At 35.8% G+C, this 23004-nt stretch overlaps 2 protein-coding genes across 14 annotated transcripts in view; one reads left to right on the top strand and one right to left on the bottom strand.

Moving 5' to 3' along the window:
* sec22c (SEC22 homolog C, vesicle trafficking protein) overlaps positions 1–2613 on the bottom strand; it is a 48712-nt gene extending 46099 nt beyond the window's left edge. For 3 of the 5 annotated variants that reach the window (XM_088643010.1, XM_088643009.1, XM_088643006.1), the window contains exons 1-2: positions 2433–2613; positions 188–399 (exon numbers count right to left, since the gene is read on the bottom strand). In XM_088643010.1, coding sequence (XP_088499136.1) covers positions 188–369 — 182 coding nt within the window. In that variant the 5' untranslated portion in view covers positions 370–399; positions 2433–2613. Of the gene's footprint in view, positions 1–187; positions 400–957; positions 1066–2432 lie in introns of all 5 variants that reach the window. The other 2 variants (XM_088643007.1, XM_088643008.1) reach the window with 2 other exon arrangements.
* A 4075-nt stretch (positions 2614–6688) lies between these two features.
* nktr (natural killer cell triggering receptor) overlaps positions 6689–23004 on the top strand; it is a 42418-nt gene continuing 26102 nt past the window's right edge. For 3 of the 9 annotated variants that reach the window (XM_088643002.1, XM_088642999.1, XM_088643000.1), the window contains exon 1: positions 22742–22845. Coding sequence is in view for 3 of the 9 variants with exons in the window: in XM_088642996.1 (XP_088499122.1) it covers positions 17776–17833; positions 21137–21211; positions 22738–22845 (241 nt within the window). In the remaining 6 variants the exon portion in view is untranslated. Of the gene's footprint in view, positions 6833–17754; positions 17834–21136; positions 21212–22737; positions 22846–23004 lie in introns of those variants that run through there. The other 6 variants (XM_088642996.1, XM_088642993.1, XM_088642998.1 and 3 more) reach the window with 4 other exon arrangements.

The following is a 23004-nucleotide window of genomic DNA, read 5'->3' as shown; positions in this document are numbered from 1 at the left end:
TTTTAGGAATATCAGGGCTTGATTATTACAGTAATACTGCTTATCGCCCACACAGAGATTTCTACATGAATTTGTTTCCTATTCAAAGAGAGAGGATTTATACCAACAATTTGTAGAGGAATGTGGTTCGTGCAACTTCAGTAAAACAAATGATCCGACGCAAGTAATTGAACCACAGTGAACCTACTATATGTTGAGTTCATGGCCTTTCACTGTCCCTCTCTCTGGAAACAATGTCAGTGCCTTCGATATCGTCTTCAGCTGCTGTTTGCGCTCATGCAATTCCCTGTTGTGTTCAAAATCTGTGGACGCTGACAGCGGGAGCCCATCCCTAACCCGCACCACAAAGGCAAACAGGATCAGTGACATGGTCCACGGTGGCACTTGTGAAGAGACAGCCTGTAGATGAAACACACTGTTACTGTTGACACTTTTTCTTACAAATCCTTATGAATACTATATTTGCCCATGCAGTGCAAACACATAACTAAACATGAGTGGTTGAACAGGGCAGCACGGTGATGCAGTGGTTAGCATTCCTGCCTCTCAGCGCAGGGCTTTGTGTTCAGTTTCGGAACTGGGGTGCTGTCTGTGTGGAGTTTGTATGTTCTCCTGGAGTTCACATGGGATTCCTCTGGATGCTCCGGTTTTGTCCCACAGTCCAAACATACAGTATACTGGTAGGTTAATTGGCTTCTGAGAAAATTGTCCCTGGTGTGAGTGTGTGCTTGTTTGTATGTGCCCTGCGATGGGCTGGCGTCCTATCAGGGTGTATCCTGATTTGTGCCCGTTGCTTGCCAGGATAGGATTTGGCTCATCCACGGCCCTTAATTGGATAAAGTTGTTAGAAAATGGATGGATGGATCTCCATTTCAGTCTTGGGATATGTCAGTTCACTAACTATGCCTGAGTAGGGTCTCCCTGGTTTGCTCTGCAAGAGAGCCCCTTAAGACTTGCCAAGCCCTGTGAGCTTGCAACACCGTCAAAGAGGGATGCATAACTCCAGTCACTGCTTCCTCTCCTATAGTTCACTGTGGAGCGTGCAGCCTATCAAATAACATGCAGCTCAGGAACAAGACAGAAGAAGCTTTTAATCACCATTACAATACAGGGTTGTGGCTGTTAGCTGAGTTGATTATTGACAACTCAAAATCAGAAAAAAAAACACCCACTCTGCCGTTAAACCGGCAAATACTGGAGGTCTTATTCGCAAAGCCTTACTGATGTACTTTTCTCATCACATTGATGCTTATAAATTTCCTGTGCTGTTCTGCTGTCTTTCATTACAAATCATACGTTTGGTCCCCATTAAAGTGGCTTCAGGTAAATTTAAAGGAACTTCATACAGTACATTTATTAGCATTTTGATGTGCGCAGTATAACTGTGCATGTTCCATGTGTCTGTAAAAGGATTATAGAAAAATGTTTCGCTCTATATCCTAAATTGACTAAATAAGTTATATTATTATTCCACTGTTATGTATGGCATAATTAATATCGTTTACTATAACCCGACTAACTACAGTCTACGAACCACTGTGAAATGTGTAAACCCCTCACGAACCAATACGTTAATTCCTCTATACAATTTCAAACCAGTTTTTGGCTCAGATCTAAATTTCCTATGACGAAACAAGTTACAGCCGAGTCCCGGATGTTTTGCTTTTATCCCCATAGCTTGCTTGTAATTAAGGGAGGCCCATCTGAACTTGGACTAACGGACTTTGAGATTTAGATCATTTTCCCCACAAAATTAGTTATTCCTTACTTATTACGTTCTGCTTTCATTGTATACAGATCAACACGTTCGGTTCTCTATAATTTTAACTAAATTAGAAATCGTACTGTACATTTACATCGAACACCTAAACGGACACTTGTCACCTGCCTTTGCAACGCTAAACTGACGGATAGCTAGTTTTGGAAGTGATGACTTTAAATGACCTGCTAAACATCCCTTAATACAGTATGTTAAACATAATTTCGCTCCAATAAATTCTCACAAATAGTCGTTTACATTAGCTGTGATTTGCTACACCCAATACTTCCGAATGTACAGTATGTCAAAAACGAATAACGAAAGCCTATAGCTATCAAATTCTATATTCTATATTTCTATATCTATATCTATATAAATATGTAAAGGGGACTAAGCTAAACTAGCATTAAGAAATCGTTTTACTGTCTGCACGCGTTCACATAGAGGACTACTGCACATAATCTAAACTGACTTTTATTGTATCGACACTCACATGGTGCAGCATTAAGACAGTCTACAACTCCTCAGATTAACAGACCACACAATTATTATTTTAGAGCCACTACTTAAAACTTAGATCGCTAATACATGTTACCCAAATGGAGTTTAAATTGCACAAAGCAGTGGTCTCCTATAATGTTATGTTGCTTGTAAGATGTGATTATTTTCTTACCTCATTATCCTTCGGTTCATTGTGACTTGGGACTTTTAATGCAAATCGTTAGTTGCAATGTAATTTATGTTTTTATGTGCAACAAGGAACCGCTGTTATTTTTATAATAGTAACAATAATAATGGCAATTGCTTTAGTTTGACAGCTTGGTCTTGCAGGTCCTACCACTGTAAGCAGCTAAGGATCATGGGAAACTGTGGTGCGTTTCCTTCCGAAGGAGATTCTTAAAAAGACAGTAAAACAATGTATTGTCATTGACTATGTCTAGGAAGGTGTACATGTAAATAAATTCAGTAAAAGTAATATTTTAAAATATGATTTAACTTATTAAGACTAAAGTTCCATATTGTTAAAGAGGCAGATCGTTCCTAATTTATTTGAGCAAGTAACTAGTATCTATGACATAACCAGACAGTATGGGAAAGCAATACAAAACTGATCAGGACCTCTTGGAGGTTTTAGCTGAGAGGAGAATGGTGTCCAAATGAATGGCCGTCATGGACAACATCTCCCATCCCCTCTATGACATGCTTGTGAGAATTAAAAGCTCGTTCAGCGATAGGCTGATCCAACCACGGTGCGACAGGGAGGCCATTCTTGCCAAAATACTCTACAGCTTATCCACTGTGTGTCTAGGCAGGGGCAACATTGATGTGTTTTTGGACTAAACATGAATTATCTGTTTACAGCAACTACTGCTGCACGCTGTATTGTTCTGCATTTGATAAATAAACTTTGATTTGATTTGATTTCCTGTTTACAACTGATTTTTGTGCAAAATATGCTTGGGATTTGTGCAATATATTTATAATGTGCAATACATCTTTTTTTTTGTACTGTACATTCTGGTTTGTTTTCTATCTTCTGTACTGTGAACACTTCTGTATACTCCTTTTTTTTACTTTTTACTGCACTTCTCACTGACTGTACTTACTGTATTGTATTGTGTATTATAGCATAATTTTGTTACACTGTGCTTTGTTGACTGTACCAGGCTGCTGTTGCACTGCAATTACCCCCACAGGATTAATAAAGTATCCATCTATCTAAATCTCCAGGGATAATTGATTACTTTAATTAGTCTGCTGGCTTGTTTAGTCAGGTTTCAAAATTCTATACTTGCAGGATTTCCCACAGCAATCAAAGCGCTTTATATATATTTCCTCTCAACTTACTTATCCCTATGTCTGACTACACAGCTCTTGATTAGATGATCGATTTACAATCAACAGACACACTTGGGAATGGCAATGTATCAAATATTCCCATGATTAGGATTTTTCTTACTGCAGAAGTCCAGTAGGTTACATTTTAGGCCACACACCTGAATGAGGACAGTTCTGAAACTCAAAAAGTGATACATGAGACTAAGACTAATAATAAACCCTATTCTACCTAAAAATTAAAACAAATTACCTCAGATACAAAACTGAAATCAATTAATCTGTGATTAAGAAATCATTTGGAACTAGTAACCAGAAGACAGTGATCCTTTAGGACTTGGGTTAGGAACCACTGGATTAAGGAGATTGGATGATTACATGTGAGCATCAAAACAGGTATTCAAAATCATGAAAAGCATTGACCAGTCAATTTAAAGGTCTTTTTCAAGACCAGCAGGGCCTGATGAAATAAGTATATAACTTTAATATAAGTTAATATAAGTAAAAAATTAAGTCCATTCCAGACAGAAAACAGGAGACAGTTTTACAGAGGGGAATGTGAGTTACTGGATGAAGCTTGCAGGATATGCAGTTGAATTCCACAACATAAGATCTTTTAAGGAAGGAAAAGAATTCTTGAAACATAAAGTTACTAGCAGTCAAACGAAATAGATTGGCCTCACTCATTAGGAATCTTTAAAGCAATGTAGTAAGGCACATAATAATGTATTAGTTTTGTCTTTCAAGACCCTTTCAAGCACTTAAAAACAGGGAATATCTTTAGCAACAGAAACAGGAAAAATGTGAGCCTAAAATTAGTTATAGAATTTTTCCATACTAAGCATGGGGAACTCTTTTTATTACTTGCCATACGTGTATGTCTTTAGTAGATATATATGTAAAAACTGGAATTTGTATTCAAATCCACCTCTCATAAAAACACTAGGTGTGTGAATTAAAGCATTTACATTAAATGCAATAAGATAAGATCACTTTATTGACCATAAACAATTTCTTGTATTAGGAATTTGTCTTTTCGCATATTCCAGCTTGCTCTCCATGAGATACACAGGTGGGGAGAGAGATGCTTGGGGTCAGAGCACAGGGTCAGCCATTTATACAGTGCCCTGAAGCAGTTGGGGTTAGGACCTTGTTCAGGGGCCCAACGGAGTAGGATTCCTCTGCTGGCTGTGTGATTTCAACTAGCAACCTCCCAGCCACAGGCACAGATCCTTAGCCACAGTGCCCAATAGTATGTGCATGATTATAGAAGGTAATATCAGTCATTATTATTTAATCCATGTTCATTTTGTATTTTGCCAATCACCTGTAAAGAAACAATCAATAAAAATAAGTGCTGTGAATAAATTAAGAATATAGGAATTCCACATATACTGTTTACCTCATTTGGTGAACTTGGTGAGACATTTAAGAAACTAAAAGATATGATAGAATTATTAAAAAAAACTTCTAATACAAAATGTTTTCAAAATCTTTGATTCTGCAGATTTAATATGATAAACTCTGTAGTAATTCCTCAAGCTGTATAGGTATTGAAATTCTGTTAATTTTGAACATTTATAGTGTGGTATGAAATGTGAAGGTTTTGTATTTTAATGTAGTTAATGTTTAGTTCAAAATAATGGTTAAAGTACAACAATAATAATTATCTATGCAAAACGCTTATTTTCAAAGTAATTTTGTTATTACTTAGAAGAATTAAGAGAGGGGGAATTACGCCTACTTGAACCAATAATTAAGAGGTAAGGTGTGATTTTAAATACCACTGAAGTTACCAAGTAGCAAAGTCATTCAGCAGTCAAGCTCAGAACAAAAGAAGGAAAAGGTTTTTAAGAGGTGGGTATAAACTGTAATCAGTTAAGAATACTCAATCATTACCGCTGACTAAAATGCCAGTTAAATTGCTGGATTAAGATACTGAGCAGAAATACATATTTGCATCATCATTCCATAAAACACATAATATGTAAATCTGAATGAGGTCCATTTGTATCATCCTTACAGCAAAACATCTGTCAGACAATCTTGCCAATTCAACCCACTCAACATTCTCATTTTAAAGCTACACTTAGCACCTTTGAACAGATGTAGACATTGTTTTACTAGAATGAAAGCCATCTTTTGTAGCTCTAGATTGGTTGTTAGTACATTTTTCAGTCATGTAAGTGTTCTATTTACCAAAATCAATATGTGTGGAAGATACAGTAGATATGCCATTTACTGAGATAAAGTTTTGTCAGGCAGAATGTAAACTGAACTTTTTTTTATTGCCTCCAAGAAAATAATAGAATTATTGATGAAGATTTCTTTAATTACAAAAAACTTTGTTCAATCTGAAGAATTTGTAACATTTGCAAAAAGACTAGCATACCCCTATTAAAATATGAAATAAATAGGTGAATCTAACATAAAATGAAAATAAAAAAATACTTTGGTAAATTTCTATATTCTACAGTTCTCTGCACAAAACGTTTAATAGTGATTGTGTACTGTTAGACCTTTAATGTCGTAATCTATATTTTAGGGTAGCTCTCTTTTTGTCCTTATGTAAGACTGGTAGAAAACTTGAAACCTCGTCTAGAAATACCTTAGGAAATATTTAAGTGTAATAGCTCATGATTATAGGCACTCGTGACCCACAGATCAAATTACAGTACCAAGCATTTAAAATGAGATCTCTTCGGGATATCTCTGTCAGCCTTTACAAGTGCTGTGAAGTACGTACAGTACAGTATCTTTCCCCTGTGAGAAATTTGGATTTTGACTTAAGCGGACGATATAAAAAGTTGGTTAAAACCACTGGCAAAGATTTGTTATAGGTAACGAGAAAGTTCCAGTCTTTACGGTGCTAATTTATACAGTAGGTACTCTATGGACTCGGGTACTTTTGTATATACAGTATGAAACGCATTGTTTCATTTAATTAAGATATTTGAAGACTTACGTATTCTAATCAACATTAGATGACAACACACAATTCTCAAATAAATGAAAACTGAAAAACACCAAAACAAATACAACACATCGATCTAACTGAAGTTCATCTTAGGTTTCACTTTTCACATCTTAGAAATCCTGCACTGTGCCCCTCGGCCTGAGCTTTGTCTTTAAAACGAATCCTCCAAATTCCCGGCAGCCAACGGGTGGCAGGAAGAGCCCTCAGAGGCAGCGCAAGCAAGATCATTTTTCAGTCGCAGCCATAAACACAGAGCGCAGGTAAGAGCAGAGTTTGCTGTGCAAATTATTTGGATTGATTTCTCAAATATGTGTGATTATAAACCGGACTTGAGGCAAATCATATATCTCTCATGGGCATAAAACCAAAACCGAAAACAAAAGTCCCCTCATCAGGCCTTCTAATATAACTGTATTATGTTGTTTCGTGGAAGGGGACTTAAACTCGTCAGAGAGTTAAGTGTATTCTTTGTGTGTAGTTGTGGAATTATAGAGGTAAAACCTGCATTTCTTTTAAAAGAAATGCAGTTACGTTATATGTGTGTGAAGTTAAGACTGATTGTGGTTTTAATGACAACGTTCAAGTGAGACTTTTGCTTTCACTTCGCGAGAGAGATTAAGATCCGGATTTGGTTGGTAATGGATTACTGTCGTCGTCCCCACCCCCTCTCCCTTTCGCCTTTTTTCTGTATAATCGTCAATTTACCGGGATTGTCAAAAATCAGACCCTTGTATTTTACAGCTAACGATACTGTAGCGAAATGTGAATTTCGTGTTCATGAATTCTTGTGTTGTCTTGGCTTTCGCAGTAACTTCTGTGATGCAGAATCGCTGGTCTTTGAGTTAAGAGGTCCTTTAAGATGACAGATGACGCCATTCTACAAATATATTTAAACTTCAGTGTGTTGAAAATAAATTATTCCCATTTTTGCGTTTCGTTTAAAAGTAAGAAGATACCCACTGAAGGTTAAAATGAATAAGGAATAAATCATGATTTAGCTGGCAGTTAAACTTTAGAGCTTAATAGAGTTCGTTGTAGGCATCTGTCCATCGATATGTTGTAGTACAACATTTTGTTTCACTCAGGCTATAGTAAAAATTGCATTATTTTTATTTTATAGATTTAAGTTATGTTGTCTGAGCGAAAACCTCCTCGTTGCTTTCTAGTCAGACTGATTTTGTTGCTGTCAACACAAAATTGATGTAACTTATTTGTATTGTAGTAAGATCACTAGCTCGCCGTGTGCTGTTGATGTAACCATTCATTCTGATTAATTAGCAAGGAAAAATCAATCCCATCCTTAAATTGTTTAGGAATTACACCTGGTACATTGTTTTAGAATGTTTTATTTCCTATACTATGATTATAAGTTTCCAAATATAATCTCCACCTGAAACTCGGTAGCAATTTTTTTATTTTAGTAATAGATAATCAATTACTAGTCCAGTACTTGTTGTTTTTGTTCTTTTTAATATTATGTATAATACTAAATTGTTATACTGGCTAACTGATGGTTCAGATGCATCTTAGAGTACATCTAATTGTCTGGAATATCTGCACACATGGTTGTTATGCATGGCTGAAGAAGTATGCAGAATTGGAGTGATTTCTTAACAGGTCCTTTGAACTTATGTGCACTCAAGTGTAAATGGATGCATTTAAATTGGAAGCCTGCCCAAGATGGGAATCTTTTAGCATATCAATCTTGCACAGTATTTCTGATGGGTTGCAGAGTTGCATCCTCACATCTTCATAGGTGAAATTAGTTTTATAGGTTTTCTAAAACTAATTTTCAACTACTTGTGGAGAATCCAAACATTATAGATTATTTTTTTCTGCTAGTACAAGTTAAAAAAAACCTGCTGAAAGGCTACATATATAGAGACAGAAAAATATTACAAATTTCCAAACTCCATTTAGTTACCTATTTTTTTTCCAGTTTTAAAAAGTCAAAAAGCACATGTTCCTGCTGAGAAGCCGCATACTGTGTATAGAGATAAAAAAATATAACAAATTTCTTTGAATAAATTATAAAATCCAATATGATTTTTATACCATAGCATTTGCTTCCTGTATTGTTCCACATTTGACATCAGGCAGGTCAGTGCTTTTAAAAATAGTTTACATTGTACTGTTTGTTTAGTATGCTTCATGAGTAATAGAGATATGTGCACACAGGCTGTAGGCCTAATTCATGAAGGATGGATAGAAATATGATTAGAAGTTTAGTTACATTGAAGCTGATGGGGGCTTTAAATATGTTTTTTTTATTTGGATTTAGAACAGAAAAAAGAACTGTGTGCTGTGAAGTTTGTGTAGCAATATTAGCTCTTTCCATATGAAGAGATGGAACCAAATTTAAGTTACAATAGAACCAGTAAGAAACATTGCTCCTACCAAAAAGTACTTTAATAAATCATTTATTTCCTGTTTAAGACATTTCCCAGTTTTAGAGTTTTCCTTTGCTAGTAGTGAAACATAAGGAAGCTAAGCAGGTGTGAGCATGGTCAGTACCTGGATGAGAGACCTCCTGCGGGAAAAACTAAGGTTGCTGCTGGAAGAGGTGTTAGTGAGGCCAGCAGGGGGCGCTCACCCTGGAGTCCATGTGTGTCCTAATGCCCCAGTATAGTGACGGGGACACTATACTGTAAACAAGCGCCGTCTTTTGGATGAGACGTAAAACCGAGGTCCTGACTCTCTGTGGTCATTAAAAATCCCAGGGTGTTTCTCGAAAAGAGTAGGGGTGTAACCCTGGCATCCTGGCCAAATTTCCCATGCCTCCTAATAATCCCCCTCTATGAATTGGCTATATTACTTTGTTCTCCTCCTTTACTTTGTTTTCCATGGATTGAAAATCCTGGAAAAAATTCTGGACAAGAGACTCAGGAAGATAATCAGGATCCACAACTCACAATTTGGATTCTCAGCGGGGAAAAGCACAACAGATGCCATTTTTGTGATGAGACAGTTACAGGAGAAGACACTAGAGAAAGGGAAAAAGCTGTATGTGGCCTTTCTGGACTTGGAGAAGGCATATGACCGTGTGCCCAGAGAGGTGGTGTATTGGTGCTTGAGGAAGAAAGGAGTACCAGAAAGCATGGTGAAGTTAGTTCAAGCAACCTATAGAGATGCAACTACGAAGATGATAACACAACAGGGAGAGACAAAAGAGTTTGAAATCACAGTTGGAGTACACCAAGGATCAGCACTAAGTCCTTTCCTTTTCATAAACATTATTGACACACTGACAGAGGAGGTAAGAACAGAAGTGCCTTGGGAACTCATCTTTGCTGATGATGTGGCACTGATGGCAGACTCAGAAGTAGAACTACAGGAGAAAGTGTTCAAATGGCAGAGGAGTCTGGAAAAGGGTGGACTGAAAATGAATGCAGAAAAATCTGAAATAATGGTAATGGAGAGAAGAGGAGATACTATGACCAATGTTGAGGAGACAAATGGAGGAAAACTGAAACAAGTTGATGACTTTAAATACCTTGGATCAAAACTGGTAAAGGGAGGAGAAACACTGGAGGCAGTAAAACAAAGAGTGAAAGCTGGATGGAACAAGTGGAGAGAAATAACTGGAATAATCTGTGACAGGAAAATTCCTAGAAAGTTAAAGTGCAAAATGTACAAGACTGTGATTAGACCTGTACTACTATATGGAGCTGAATGCTTGGCAGTTGGAAAGAGGGAAGAGAACTTGATGAGAAGAACTGAAATGAGGATGTTGAGATGGATTCTGCAGATTTCAATGAAGGATAAGATCAGAAATGAAGAAATCCGTAGACGATGTAGGGTGGTGGATGTGGTTGAGAAGATGCGAGAGGCGAGGTTACGGTGGTATGGACATATCATGAGGAGGGACGTTGAGGAAGTAACAAAGAGGGTAATGGAATTTGAGGTGGAAGGTAACAGAGGAAGAGGCAGGCCTAGAAAGAGATGGATAGATTGTGTGAGAAAAGATATGGAGGTATGTGAAGTGAGTGAGGAAGATGTGCTCGACAGAGACAAATGGAGAAGAGCAACCAAAGCAGCTGACCCCAGGACAATCTGGGACTAAGGCTGTGAAAAAGAAGAAGAAGAAGACTTTGTTCTCCTCCCCCCTCTGACGGCAGGCGGAGGGACGCGCCGGTTGGAGTATTCTCGGTCGCATTTAATGGCAACGTCAGCTCAAAGATTTGGTTCAAACCACCAAATGGAGACGGGCGTGTCGACGAGCGGACCCTGCTGATGCGGGATTAACCCTAGGATGAGAGAGTAGTGAAACAAGAAAAAAATACTCCACTAACTTTATTAAAGTTGTGTTGCAGCCAAAAAAGAAAGAAAATTGAGAAGAGGCAAAGTAACGGTGTTCGCTTGAAAAAAATCACCTTAGCAATGGAGTTCACATTAAGAAAAACTACAAGATGTTGGGTTTCACAGCCAAAATGTTTCTTTTCTTCTCTGTTCAACATGGAATAAACCTGTACTTGTTCCTTAAAAAAACTAGTCTGTGAACTGCGTTATATAGAGATGATGATGGTACCTGCATCTAACTTTGTAGAAGTCTGTATAGTTGCATGATTGAGTATAGAGTCCCTGTTTTGAGTAACTTACAAGGAATCAGAACTGCTTTTTGTTACCATTAATGATTAAGTAAATGTAGGAGAAAGGTAAGAATCAAGTGATCTAAGTGTAATTTAACAGTATTTATTAAATTTAAAAAGATAACAGTAATGATGGGAATAGAGTGTTTTTCCTATGTTCATGTTCTTTTTAAAGCAGGGTTTTCTGTTTATATCTTTCACCACAGGTTCATGGCAATAAACAGGGAATACCTAAGACTGTAGTGCATTTTGATTACTGGTAACAGGGTCCCTCATAGTCCTCTCTGTTCAAGACTACAAGTATTCAGTTTCTGTCACCTGTCAGTGTGGGAACATTCCCTTAAGCCCCAGAATTGATATGATTCCAGAGATTCTGATTTTCTTTATAACATAATAATTACACAGTAGTCTAACTGAGGTCTTACTAGTGATTCATATAATAATGACATACAATCTCATGATACTCAATCAAAAGCCTTTCAATGTGAAATGATGGGCCTCTGTTTTTGTGTTATAATAGTTGTTCACATGATTTCAGAATAATACACCTGACTCTGTAAGGCCCTCACTCGAGTAGTGAATTTAAAGCAATGTCTGTGAATGGAGATCTGATAAAGAGACCAGTCTATAAGGTAGAACATTCTCTTTGTTCCAGCCAAAAATCTTTTGAATATTTTTTTGGAAATCCATCTTGTTCAAAAACTATTAAATTCATAATGCTGAGTACAATGATAGTTTAAATGGAAGTAGCATGTGTCTAAATGTGCAAAAACCAGTGCCTGCCACAATTATTGAAGAGTCCCTTTGTTTGTCTTATGAGGATTTATGTGCAGCTTAAATGGTCCATTTAGCACATTTGCTTACTGGGATGTTTCTTGCAAAACAGTGTCAGAGCACTTAATTTCAAGAGGTAGTAGTAAACCTGATGTTGGATTAAAACAGACCCACATTATTGCTCAATCCTTCTGAATTTGTGGTTTTATGCAGAAAATGCATATATTATAGTATCTCATTCTTTAGATTAAAGCACGTTATATCAAAGTTTTGCATTCACAGAATGTCTGTAGGTTATGGAATAAGGAAAGTATTGTATCTGGTGTTATCTCAGGCATTGGTGGAGTTGAGTGAGCCATATGCATTGCAATGAATGCATACCCCTGACTTTTCCCAAATCATTTGTGAATGTGCTCTTTGCTTATATGTACTAGCAAGTTTAAATATTCTTTTTCTTTTAAAATAAAATGCATGTCATTGGATTGCCTTCGCTGTGCTGTGTACTTTTTTGTAACCTACTCTTTTGTTTTGCGCACCACTTGATTTGTTAGTCTGTGGCATACACATTGTGTTATTGTCAGTTTCATATATTTTCTGGGGACAAGTACATTTGGTATGTATTGTAAATCACCCTGGAGAAGGGTCTCTGCTAAGAAATGCATGTCAAATCTGTTATCTGTTTTGTGCCTATTTAAATGGCAACATATTTTAATAGTTTTTAATTTGGCAAGTACACCTTTTCCTCCTCATCCACAGTTTGTATACTTGTGGTGTTAGGCTAAGTCCGGCCATCTGAAAGCTTCTAGAATGTTCTCGAAGGTACAGTTCAAAATTCCATAATGTGTGTTTTTTCTTTTGTTACCCATTACATCTCTCTCCTGCTTTAACACATCTTCATAAAGATTAGTGCACTCAATAGCTATTAAGGTATGTGCTTTGTGTTAATTTTTAGAATTGAAGATTATACAGTACTGTAGTTTGTCATATTCTCTTATGTGACATGTCAGTGTCACATGTTGATTTGTATAGTTTATGTATATGCATAGTATATATGCTATAGCGAAGATTTTTTCCCCAGTATATTTATTTTATCTGCAGACACTTCAAGAGCCTATCCCCTGTGAATACAAAGGACTGTGTGTAATTTATATTTCTTCTGCACCAAACAGCATTGTCAGAAGATAACCAAGGTGAAGAAATTAGACTTTCATGAATTCTCTAACAAAGGTTACCAACCCTGGAGATAAAACATATTGTAGAAACACCTGGCTTCTACTAAGAAAACAACACCATTGCCTAGAGATTTATATGAAATCATTTTGCTGCAAACATTTTTGACTATCTCAGGTTGTAAAGATTTTGCTATAAAGGAGTGGTCCTTTTGAAAAAGTGTTAGTGATGCTTTTGTATGTGTTTTTAACCTTTCGGTTCCAATAGTCTTACAGAGAACATTTGTGTTTCTTTTTTTACTACTCTGAATATCATCCTGTAACATTTCCCTGTATGAAGGTCAGTCAGCCAGGGAGGCCAGTCCAGTTTATATTTAGTTTGGCTACGAACGTAGGGTCATCATGATGCTGAAGAGCAACCTTTCCCCTACAATGCAACCTTCCTGAGGCCATTGTAAGTCACTGACTGATGAAGTCATATTGTTCCTTTTTAAATATGCCTTCTATTTTTAGTTTTTTGAACCCAGAAAGCAGATTCAAACTTCTGTGTTTTAATGTGGGTATGTAATACATAATATTTTCCATTTTCTCTCCCAGTTTCCTTTCATATTTTGTCATTTGGCTATTTGAGAAGCTTGTAACACACTTTACCCTTCTGGCCCATCATTATGATTTCTAACCTGATATAGACATTTGGACAATTTCCTCATCCGAACAAAGGTTTTGAGTTACAGCTCTTTACGTCATTCCAGTTTCTCTTTGGTTCCTCACGTGGTGAGATTTTTTTTTTGTGGACTTGAAATGGGCAACAAGTTGAGTTCTGCTGCTTTTCTCTGTATAGCTACCATTTTTCGGCATTTTGTTTTTAGCGTCCAAACCAAACTCTTTTTCGTTCTTTTGTGTTTTAATTTCTTCTTTGGAACTCTGTGACCCTCGGCTTAGCTTCTGAAAAGGTGTTTTGTTTTGTATTTTTTAGGCTAGTGTTTTTTCTTTACACTAGCTGTCATTTTTTATTCAAATGTTTATTAAGATTTGCACATTTCCCTTAGTGTATTATACTGTAATAGCTCACCAGTGAGAGCAATACGGAATAGCACCCTTCATCAGGCATCAAATTGGTTGCAACGTGTACAGAGAAGCAGAAGCATGTCAGCTAAAAATAAATACAGGCAGACAGTGGTGAGCACTGCAGGAGGACCTGTGTAATTACACTCCTCTTTTCCCCAGGGTGAGTCTAGAAGAATGTGCCTGAGAATGTAAAAATGTACAAAGGTCAGCTTTCTATAACAAATTTCATGGCAGCCTCCTTTTCTATTTTGTACAATAGCACAAACCAGTCCAGGTGTTTGGTGGGTAAATGCATAGGAAGTCTGACTAGTGGAAAAACATGATAAACTGATAGTAGAGCCTGCCTGGTATTTGGGTTCATGTTGTTACTAAGCAGTCCACTGTGCAGATCAATGTAAGCTGGAGCTTGTTTCATTAGAGATCAGGTTCATGTTAAATCCCCCTTTCGGTTGTTTCTTTTTGTAATGTAAGAAGTGGTAGAAGTGAAAATGTCTCAAAGTCTGCTCTGAAATGTTTAAAGTTTGTGAATTTGCCAGTTCTGTGAAATTGTTAGTACTTACATTTTGTAAAGGTGTTCATGCACGGTCATTTTTAAGGAAAGTCAAAGGTGCAGTTGTGTTCAAAGTTTCCAAATAGTATTTGACAATTTACTGTTTATTTGCTGATTTTAACAGATTGAAAAACAATAAAGTGAATGTGGCGGGTGCAAAAGTTTCGACAACCTTCCATCTGATTCATTACTACTTTTTTCATTTGTGTTTTTCGAAGGTCCCAAAATGTGATTGACGTGTTAGGCCTTAAATTAAGTGAATTGAACAAATACTCTCGCCCTTCTAACATCTCAGGTTGTGATTGTTGTTCTGCCTGCTTTCAACAACCATGGGCTCCTCTAAGCATCTAAATAAGGACTTGAAAATAAAGATCATTTACAAAGTGGGGAAGGCTATAAAAAGATCTCTAAATGTTTCCACCTTGCAATTTCAACTGTCAGAAACATCTGAATGGAAGTTAAAGGGAACTATTGCTATAGTCAAAGCAAGATCTGGAAAACCAAGAAAAATCTAAACTAGGACTGCTTAAAAAATCATCAGATCTATATATCACAACCCAGAGATCACTGGAAAGGAACTGCAGAAACATTTGAGTGACACTGCAGTTGTTCCACAATACAGCACAGCTTACACAAAAATGATCTGCGCTGGAAAGGTGTCATAAGGAAACCTTTCCAGTGATCTCATCAGAAACGTCAACATCTAAAGTGTGCAAATTGAAACCTTGATAAACCGGAAACTTTTTGGAACTAAGTGCTATGCACTGATGAAACAAAAATTTAACTTTTTGCCACAACCACCGAAGGTACATTTGAGAAAAAAACAGCATTTGAAGAAAAGAACACCTTTCCAAACGTTAAGCATGTGTGCTTGTGTGGCAGCCAGTGGCATAGAAAACATTGTGCAGGTGGAAGGAAGAATGGATTCAATATCAACAAATTCTAGGAGCTCATGTTCGAGAGTAAATATTTCTGTAATTTCTGCGAATAGAGGTGTTACTAAATACTGACTGACAGGTGCCATATTCACTGTTTTATTTTGAATGTCTACAAACCTGTAAATAAATACAAACTTTGCATTAAAAGTTGCAGAGAGATGTCATGTTTAAGTTTGTACCTCACAGAGATTGTCAACTTTTTTTCCCCCACTTTGGAGAATAACTGTTTTGTATATAAATCGCCTGCTTCCGAAAATTGTAATAAAAGAAAGTATACATGAGGAGTTCCCTAAACATGAGCACATCTGTAGTGTTTCATCTTCAAAATATTCATTTTGCTATTTTGAAGGTTACTGTGTCACAGTTATTTAGTAGCCAACATTTCTGCCATTTTAACCTAGTTAAAATCATTTAACTAGTTTGTGATGATGTATAGACACAAATTATTTGTTGTAATAAATGACATGAGGCTTTTATGTGTTGCTAAGCATCTCTCAATTCTTAAGCATTTGATGAGTTCTGGAAAGCAACATGTTGTGTACAGATTTTGAGGCAAATGTAGTGTAAATGTGTTATGTTGTAACATTTTAAGTTTTTTTAAAACAATTTTTCTGAAGTGAGCTCTCTTTTTTGCAATATGAGTTGCAGGAGAAACAAGTAACTCAATGCGTTAAAATGCTGTATTGAATTCAGAGTGTACTTTAGAAATCATCAGCGTGTTACATTCATTTTGTATTGCTCTGCTTTAATCTGGCTATGGTTACCTTCTATGGAGCACTGAAAATGAGAAACAGCATTGTAAACAGATGCATAAGACATCTGCCTAATAGAATCATTTGACTGCCATCATAAAAGCAGGGCTAAAAATTGAGGGGAAAAGTTGGCAAATGCTGGTAGCTGAAAAAAGTCATTGGCACTGTAGTAGGCTCTCTGTCTCTGGCATTAGGACTGCCTGTTTTTGTTTGAACAAATTGTAATTATGTAGAACATTAGCTTGCAAAGAAGCAGTTATTCACAATCCTGTAATGGTGTAAATCCACATTTACATAAATAAAACCACCCCTTACATTTCTATATATTCTTAGATTTGAGGCATGTTGTTGCTGATGAAGTGAGTGAAAGTTAATAAACTGGTGGTTTCCACTGTTAGGAGCGAAGCCTCAGGTGTAAAAGTCCCTTTTCAGGTAATTCTACACAAAGTAGTGTATTAGATGTTGGATTATCAATTTTTATAGGCTGGCAAAAAGCAGTATTTGGTCTTCACTGTTTCTAAAAATAAAGTGTGAAATAGGTCTTAAAAAAACTTCCTGGATTGAAGCGCAAGTTAAAAAAAATTGTCCTTGGCTCGAATCCGATCTGAAGCTTCCCGCTAGAAAGTATCCCTAGTGTATAATGCAGCTTTCTTTTTGACTTTTCTGAATGATGCCTCCGGCACTCAAACTGAAAGGCATTTGCTTAGCTTTTAAAAAGTGTTTTGCATATCAGAGCTGACTCTCTCTGTTACCAAGTTAAGAACAAAAAATGGGAATACATTTGCGTAACTAGTAGTCATGAGCAAACCAAACCCCACTTAGATGTTTTGTACATCTGCAAAATAAACATAAAACCTACTGGTTTGTAATTGATTTGAGGAGAAAATGCACTTTGGCAGGTTAAAATTAAATGTGAGGAGAGAAGCTTGTGAATGTTTTTCTCTCCGTTTTAATATCGGATCATTTAATTAACATCTCAGGTTTTAACACTTTTTGTTTCTGTAGTATTTTTCTTTAACTCAAAAATCTTGCTAAGTATTTCTATCTTATGCATTCTTTAATTATATGACAACAGCTGTTTTCTGCATCTGACATGCAAACAGTAGAACAGGATGGTATTCAGAGTAGAAGAGAATTTGAATTTACATATCTTTGGTAGACAAGGCAATTTCACTCATTGGTTTTGAAACGTAAGCTCTCTTGTGTTTAGTCATGTGCTGGCATTAATGAGAGGCACAATGATTCACTCTGAGATTGGGAAGCTCATTAAATGCTGCATGGTGGAAAGAGGCATAAGAATTGGATTTTTTTTTGCTTATCAGTACATTCTCTCCCTTTTCAGGTTCTCAGGACTTTGTTAATAATGGGGATTAAAGATCGTCCCCAGTGCTACTTCGATGTTGAGATCAATAGGGAGCCAGGTAAGAGAAGCTTCTCTTTGCTATTGTTTTATTCTGATTTAAAATAATGAACTAACAGTTACAATCTTGTTTTTTTTTGTGAAGTGAGCATTGATGTGCAGTGAATTACCCCAGTCCTTCCCTGAACCTTTCCTGAATATCCTTCTGTAATTTATATTTAGCCTTTTATCCAGACTATCCTAGTTGTTTCTTAGGGATTTTTTTTTCCAGGAACAAATAACCTATATTTATGTAAACCACAGTTTAACAATTTACTATTAAGTAACAAATAAACTATTTTACTTGTTGGGAACTTTAAATGGTTTAAGCCATTTTGCATGGATTAGGTTATTTCAGAAAATGTGCTTTCTGAAAGGTCACAATTAAATTATTAATAAATGTAAAAGCATGCCTGTCAGAGGTGATGTTCTGGCAAGTAAACTTTTAATATTATATGAATAGGTATATATCAAATCTTAAGAAGCAATGAATCAGGTTCACAAAAGTGAAATGGCAGCGAATATTTCTTTGTTAATAACTTTTAAATTGCTGTGGAGTAGACCATGAGGAAAATCACATAATTCCTTAAATGTTGGCAGCTAAATTCAATAAATCTTTCTGTTTTTGTGCTAAGAAATTGGTGTAGTAATTAAAGTTCTCTGCTCCTGTGTAATATAAAAAGCAGCAGCAGGAGTGTGAGCTTGGAAACAATGCCAGGAAATATCAACCATAGAATAGCAGCTATGAAAATGAGAGGTTACAAACAAGATTGTCTGTGCAAGGCAGTCTTTTGATTATTTTGATTAGCACAGTTTACTTGTCATATGATGTTCTGTCCTAAATTAAAACGGCCTATGATTTTTAACATGATTAATTGATGATTAACATGCTTAATAAGGGTTTTTTTCTTAAAATATTTTGAGAGAGCCACATTTAAATATCTATGTCACAGTCAAAATCATACGTTTGATGATATTGGTCCCTAAACAATATGCTGGATATCGTAATATCCCTGGTTTTTAATGTCTTAATGGTTGAAAATGGTAATTGCTTTAGGTAGCGCTACATAAACAAACTGGTATATACTTTTTCATCTTCTTCCGTGCAAAGAAATTCAAAATTCAATTATCAAAGAAGTAATTGTGTGTAAGTTTTTATTTTAAACATTGACTAATTTGTTTTCAGGGAGATGATGAGAAGAAAACGTAATGTACTTGTTTTATTTAAAGAGAGGGGGTAACGGTAGCATCATAAGTTTCCAATCAGCAATCTTGCTTTTTCTTTTTTATTCTTTCATTAATGAACCTTCTCGTTGATCAATGTTTTCCTCATTAACAGCTTTAATGTTCTGCAGGCATTATGCAACTATTTTCAAGTTAAGGTTATATCACATTCTTCTAGTGTTCATTGAGTTGAATATCATAAGTATGAACAACATAGGAATTGCTGATTGTTTTGTACTGGATGTGTAATTTGCCTCTGTAGAAATAACATTTTGGCAATTTGTTTATGGAGCTTGGTATAAAATTATAGTTACACAAATGATTCAAAAGTGTTCTTCTGTTGTGTTGGTGGGTGGGGGAGGTAGGGAGTTATTAGTTCAGAGAATACAGATGTTCATAATCACTTCTTTTCTTTATTAACACATTTGAAAGACTCAAAAAGGAAGTAGAGCTGCCTTTGAGGAACACAGCAGCTTTTGTGTGATTTACTTCCCTCAGATTAGTCCTGGGTGCAGCTTTAGTCCCTTAAGGAGAATTATAATTAGCTAAAGAAGTTCATGCACATAATGAAGTGTTATCCCCCCTCAGTGCACCCATATTCCAGCACAGATGAGTTCTAATACAGGAAAACAACAAAAACTTCAAATAAATGTGCTATTATTAGCTCTGTAATAAAGAGATTGTTTTTAAGTCAAATGGCTAGAATTTTTAAAGAGAAACTATAGCGACTCTTTCCAATCTGTCATCTTGCTTTTTCTCTTTGCAATAATACAATCACTGTGTTTTTCTATCAATATTTATATTAATGAATAATTCCAAGCCTAAGTGTAGAAGGGGCTGATTAGTTTCAGAATTATAATTGAAGTGAAAAAAGTATGTTGGGGCTGTCAAGCCAACAGTCTGTATTACATAGGACTGCAGATACTTGTCAATTACAGTCTAAGGTTTTGGCGATTCAAAATGATCCACTTTTCTTCCCCTTTTGCATTGTGAATTGTATTAATTTACATGAAACCGTTCCCAGAACTATTTTTCATATCAAAGTGACATGTAATGTTATCAGATTTCCCAGAAAATACCACACCTTTTCATATTAAAATATACAATATTGGATTCATCCAATATTGTATAAGAGACAGATATCTCTAATCAAATACCATTTGTTCCAAATTCAAAAAGTATCATATATAGACAAAATACAAATTCCACCAAAATATGTGTAGCCGGGAAACACCTTTCTCTCCAAATTGGTAGGTCTGATTTAAAGAAAATGTCATGTCAATTGTTAAAAAGTGTACACAACAAGGGTCATGGTGTTTGAGGCTGCTTTATTTCATAATGAGGGACCACAGTGTTTTGATACATTATATAAACAGGCTTCCCCATGACTGAAGTTGAGTTTCATTATTCCACTGTCCAAAATGTCAAATATTGTGAACATCTTTGTTAGATTTAAATTATTGGTTATGAGTAGGCAGCATTGGATAAGGGCTGTTATGCATTTATTTTCAAAAATGACTGGAAATGAATGGAGAAATAGTCAATGTCTGTTGTGGCCTGGAATGGTATGGAAGGTATGGAGGGTCATACAAAAAATACATTTGTTTGATAAGAAATGCAACAAACAACAAAAACGTCTACACATAGATATCACTGCATAAGTCCCTGTAGGGAGATACATTTAATCCATGTTTCCCAGTATTTGCTAAACCTCTCTGTCTGCAATCTGAGAGAGTTTTTTTTTCCCATTATATTTTTCTCATTCACAACATTGTTGGAGGTTCTTTTTTCAGCCATTTTCGTGTAATTACTTTTTTACTAGCTGCTAGAAGAATTCTTAATATATATCTATCCTTTACTTCAATATCATTAAAGAATTCAAGGCTTTATTTGTGCTTGTTATAACTGCAGTGTAAGGTTATGTGGTACTTGCTTTGTAACAATTAATAGCATTCTGAAATTTAAACCGAATATTAATATCTGACTTAACATTTTATACAATATGTATTGTTTGTTTCTGTTATACCTGCTTAGTGTTGACACATTTTTTACTAATACTTTTCTCTTGCCATCAATTAATCTTGCCTCTTTTTTGTTTCAGTTGGACGCATTGTCTTTCAGCTGTTTTCAGATATCTGTCCCAAAACAAGTAAAAATTTTCTTTGTCTATGCACAGGTAAGCAACCTTAAATATAAACTTTGCCATTATTATAGGGTTAAGCTTATAATGACTGATTTACATGTCACAAAACTAAGACAACTTGATTTAGAAGACAGAAACTGTAAAAACCCTGTCAATCTGACAGATTGGATTGGAAAATCTCAGTTGTCACAGTGTGGCATAAAATACCTAAACGTTCTGACAATTGTCAGAGCTTTTCTATGTGATATGGCGACACCAGAAAATGTCTTAGGTGTTATCCTGCGATAGAAGCTAATGTTTCACAGGGCATCAATACCTTAGCTAGGATATCAGCACTGGTAGTTCTAGGTCACTGCGCATTTCCAGCTAAAGGTTGGGATCGATGTGACCTATCAGTTTTCTCAGCATCCTCTAAATTAAAATGGTTCTGGCAAGGGCAGAAGTAGTCTTTTAGCAAGTCTTGTTCTGCTCTTCTAAGCTTCCTAATGGTTCCTATCATTTCCACCTCTCATTGCATGCCCGTCTGGAGTTTCCTATCAATGCTGTATGAAACTAAAAACCCCCAGGTTGCTTTTTTTTTCAGTAAAATACAAAGTCAGCTATTCTCAGCCTAAGCTCTGTAACTCCATTGGCATCTGTCCGCCACAATCCTCTTAGCATTCCACCCTCCAGAATAGTTTCTCTTCAAAACTCAAATGAACCATTTTACGATGCTTATGTCTTTTGAGTCTGTTAGACCAACAAAATCGGGTAAATTAAAGGGTTTTGTCAGTCCATGCGGTTCAATTAATATGGAGCTCACTTTTTTGTAGTTTTGATATTTTCCCCTTTAAAGAGATGGAATTATTGTGAATCATTTTCTTATCATTATTGTTTTAAAGTTCTAAAGTGGTCAACCTACTAAACTTACTTGATAATAAATTGTATTCTGTTTCAGCAATGTAATAGACTTGAATTTTAAACACTTGCCAAATGCAAAAAAAATTTTACTGGAAATAATAGCAATAATTTTTAATTTTGATAAAACAGATTGGATGTTTGGTTAATACATTTTTAAGGTGTGAAATCTAAAGCACAATGTGAGTAGATGTTTTTTTTCTGATGTGATCTCATTAAGCAGGTGTTCTAGAGATTAATACTAATGTTTTCTTGACCACTAAAAGCACTAATATTTTTTTTAATGTGAGCTTCTTTAATTACTTACAAGCTTTCCTAAGAGCGAATCTGTAGAGAGTAGCTATGCTTATGCTGTGTGTAAATTCTGCTAGCTGAGTCAATTTGCTGTATAATTAGAATTTATGTCTCTCCTGTTTGCTATTAAATATAATGGGAGGAGAACATAAATTTCTGCACCAGTAGTAGTAAAAAGGTTTTGTTGCTTTTAGCTCTTTGCTGTCATTTTTTAAATATAAAATATCAATCTGAAATGGAAGTTTAAATGTAATAGGTAATGAATACAAAAAAAACACCTTGTTTAACTTGGATGACAAATGCTACTTGAAGAGAGCTGGTCTCTTTCTATCTGAAGATAGTGAGTCACTTTTTTTTCCTTTTTACAGGCGAAAAAGGAACTGGAAAAGTCACAGGAAAAAAACTGTGTTATAAAGGTTCTACCTTCCATAGAGTTGTAAAGAGTTTCATGATCCAGGGTGGGGATTTTACTGAAGGTAAGACATTTTCAGGTTATAATGCTCTTTGTTTCAGTTCATAACATCATAGACAGGACAAATTATGTGTAAATAAAATAGACATTAAAAAGTACTGCAACATGGCAGAAGCCATCCATCCATTTTCTGACTGCTTTATCCAGTACAGTGTCGCTGGTG

This window comes from Lepisosteus platostomus, chromosome 8, assembly GCF_059453375.1.
Source record: "Lepisosteus platostomus isolate fLepPlt1 chromosome 8, fLepPlt1.hap1, whole genome shotgun sequence".
Lineage (NCBI taxonomy): Eukaryota > Metazoa > Chordata > Actinopteri > Semionotiformes > Lepisosteidae > Lepisosteus > Lepisosteus platostomus.
The sequence above is the reverse complement of the archived record's forward strand: the minus strand, read 5'-3'. Positions and strand labels throughout refer to the sequence as shown.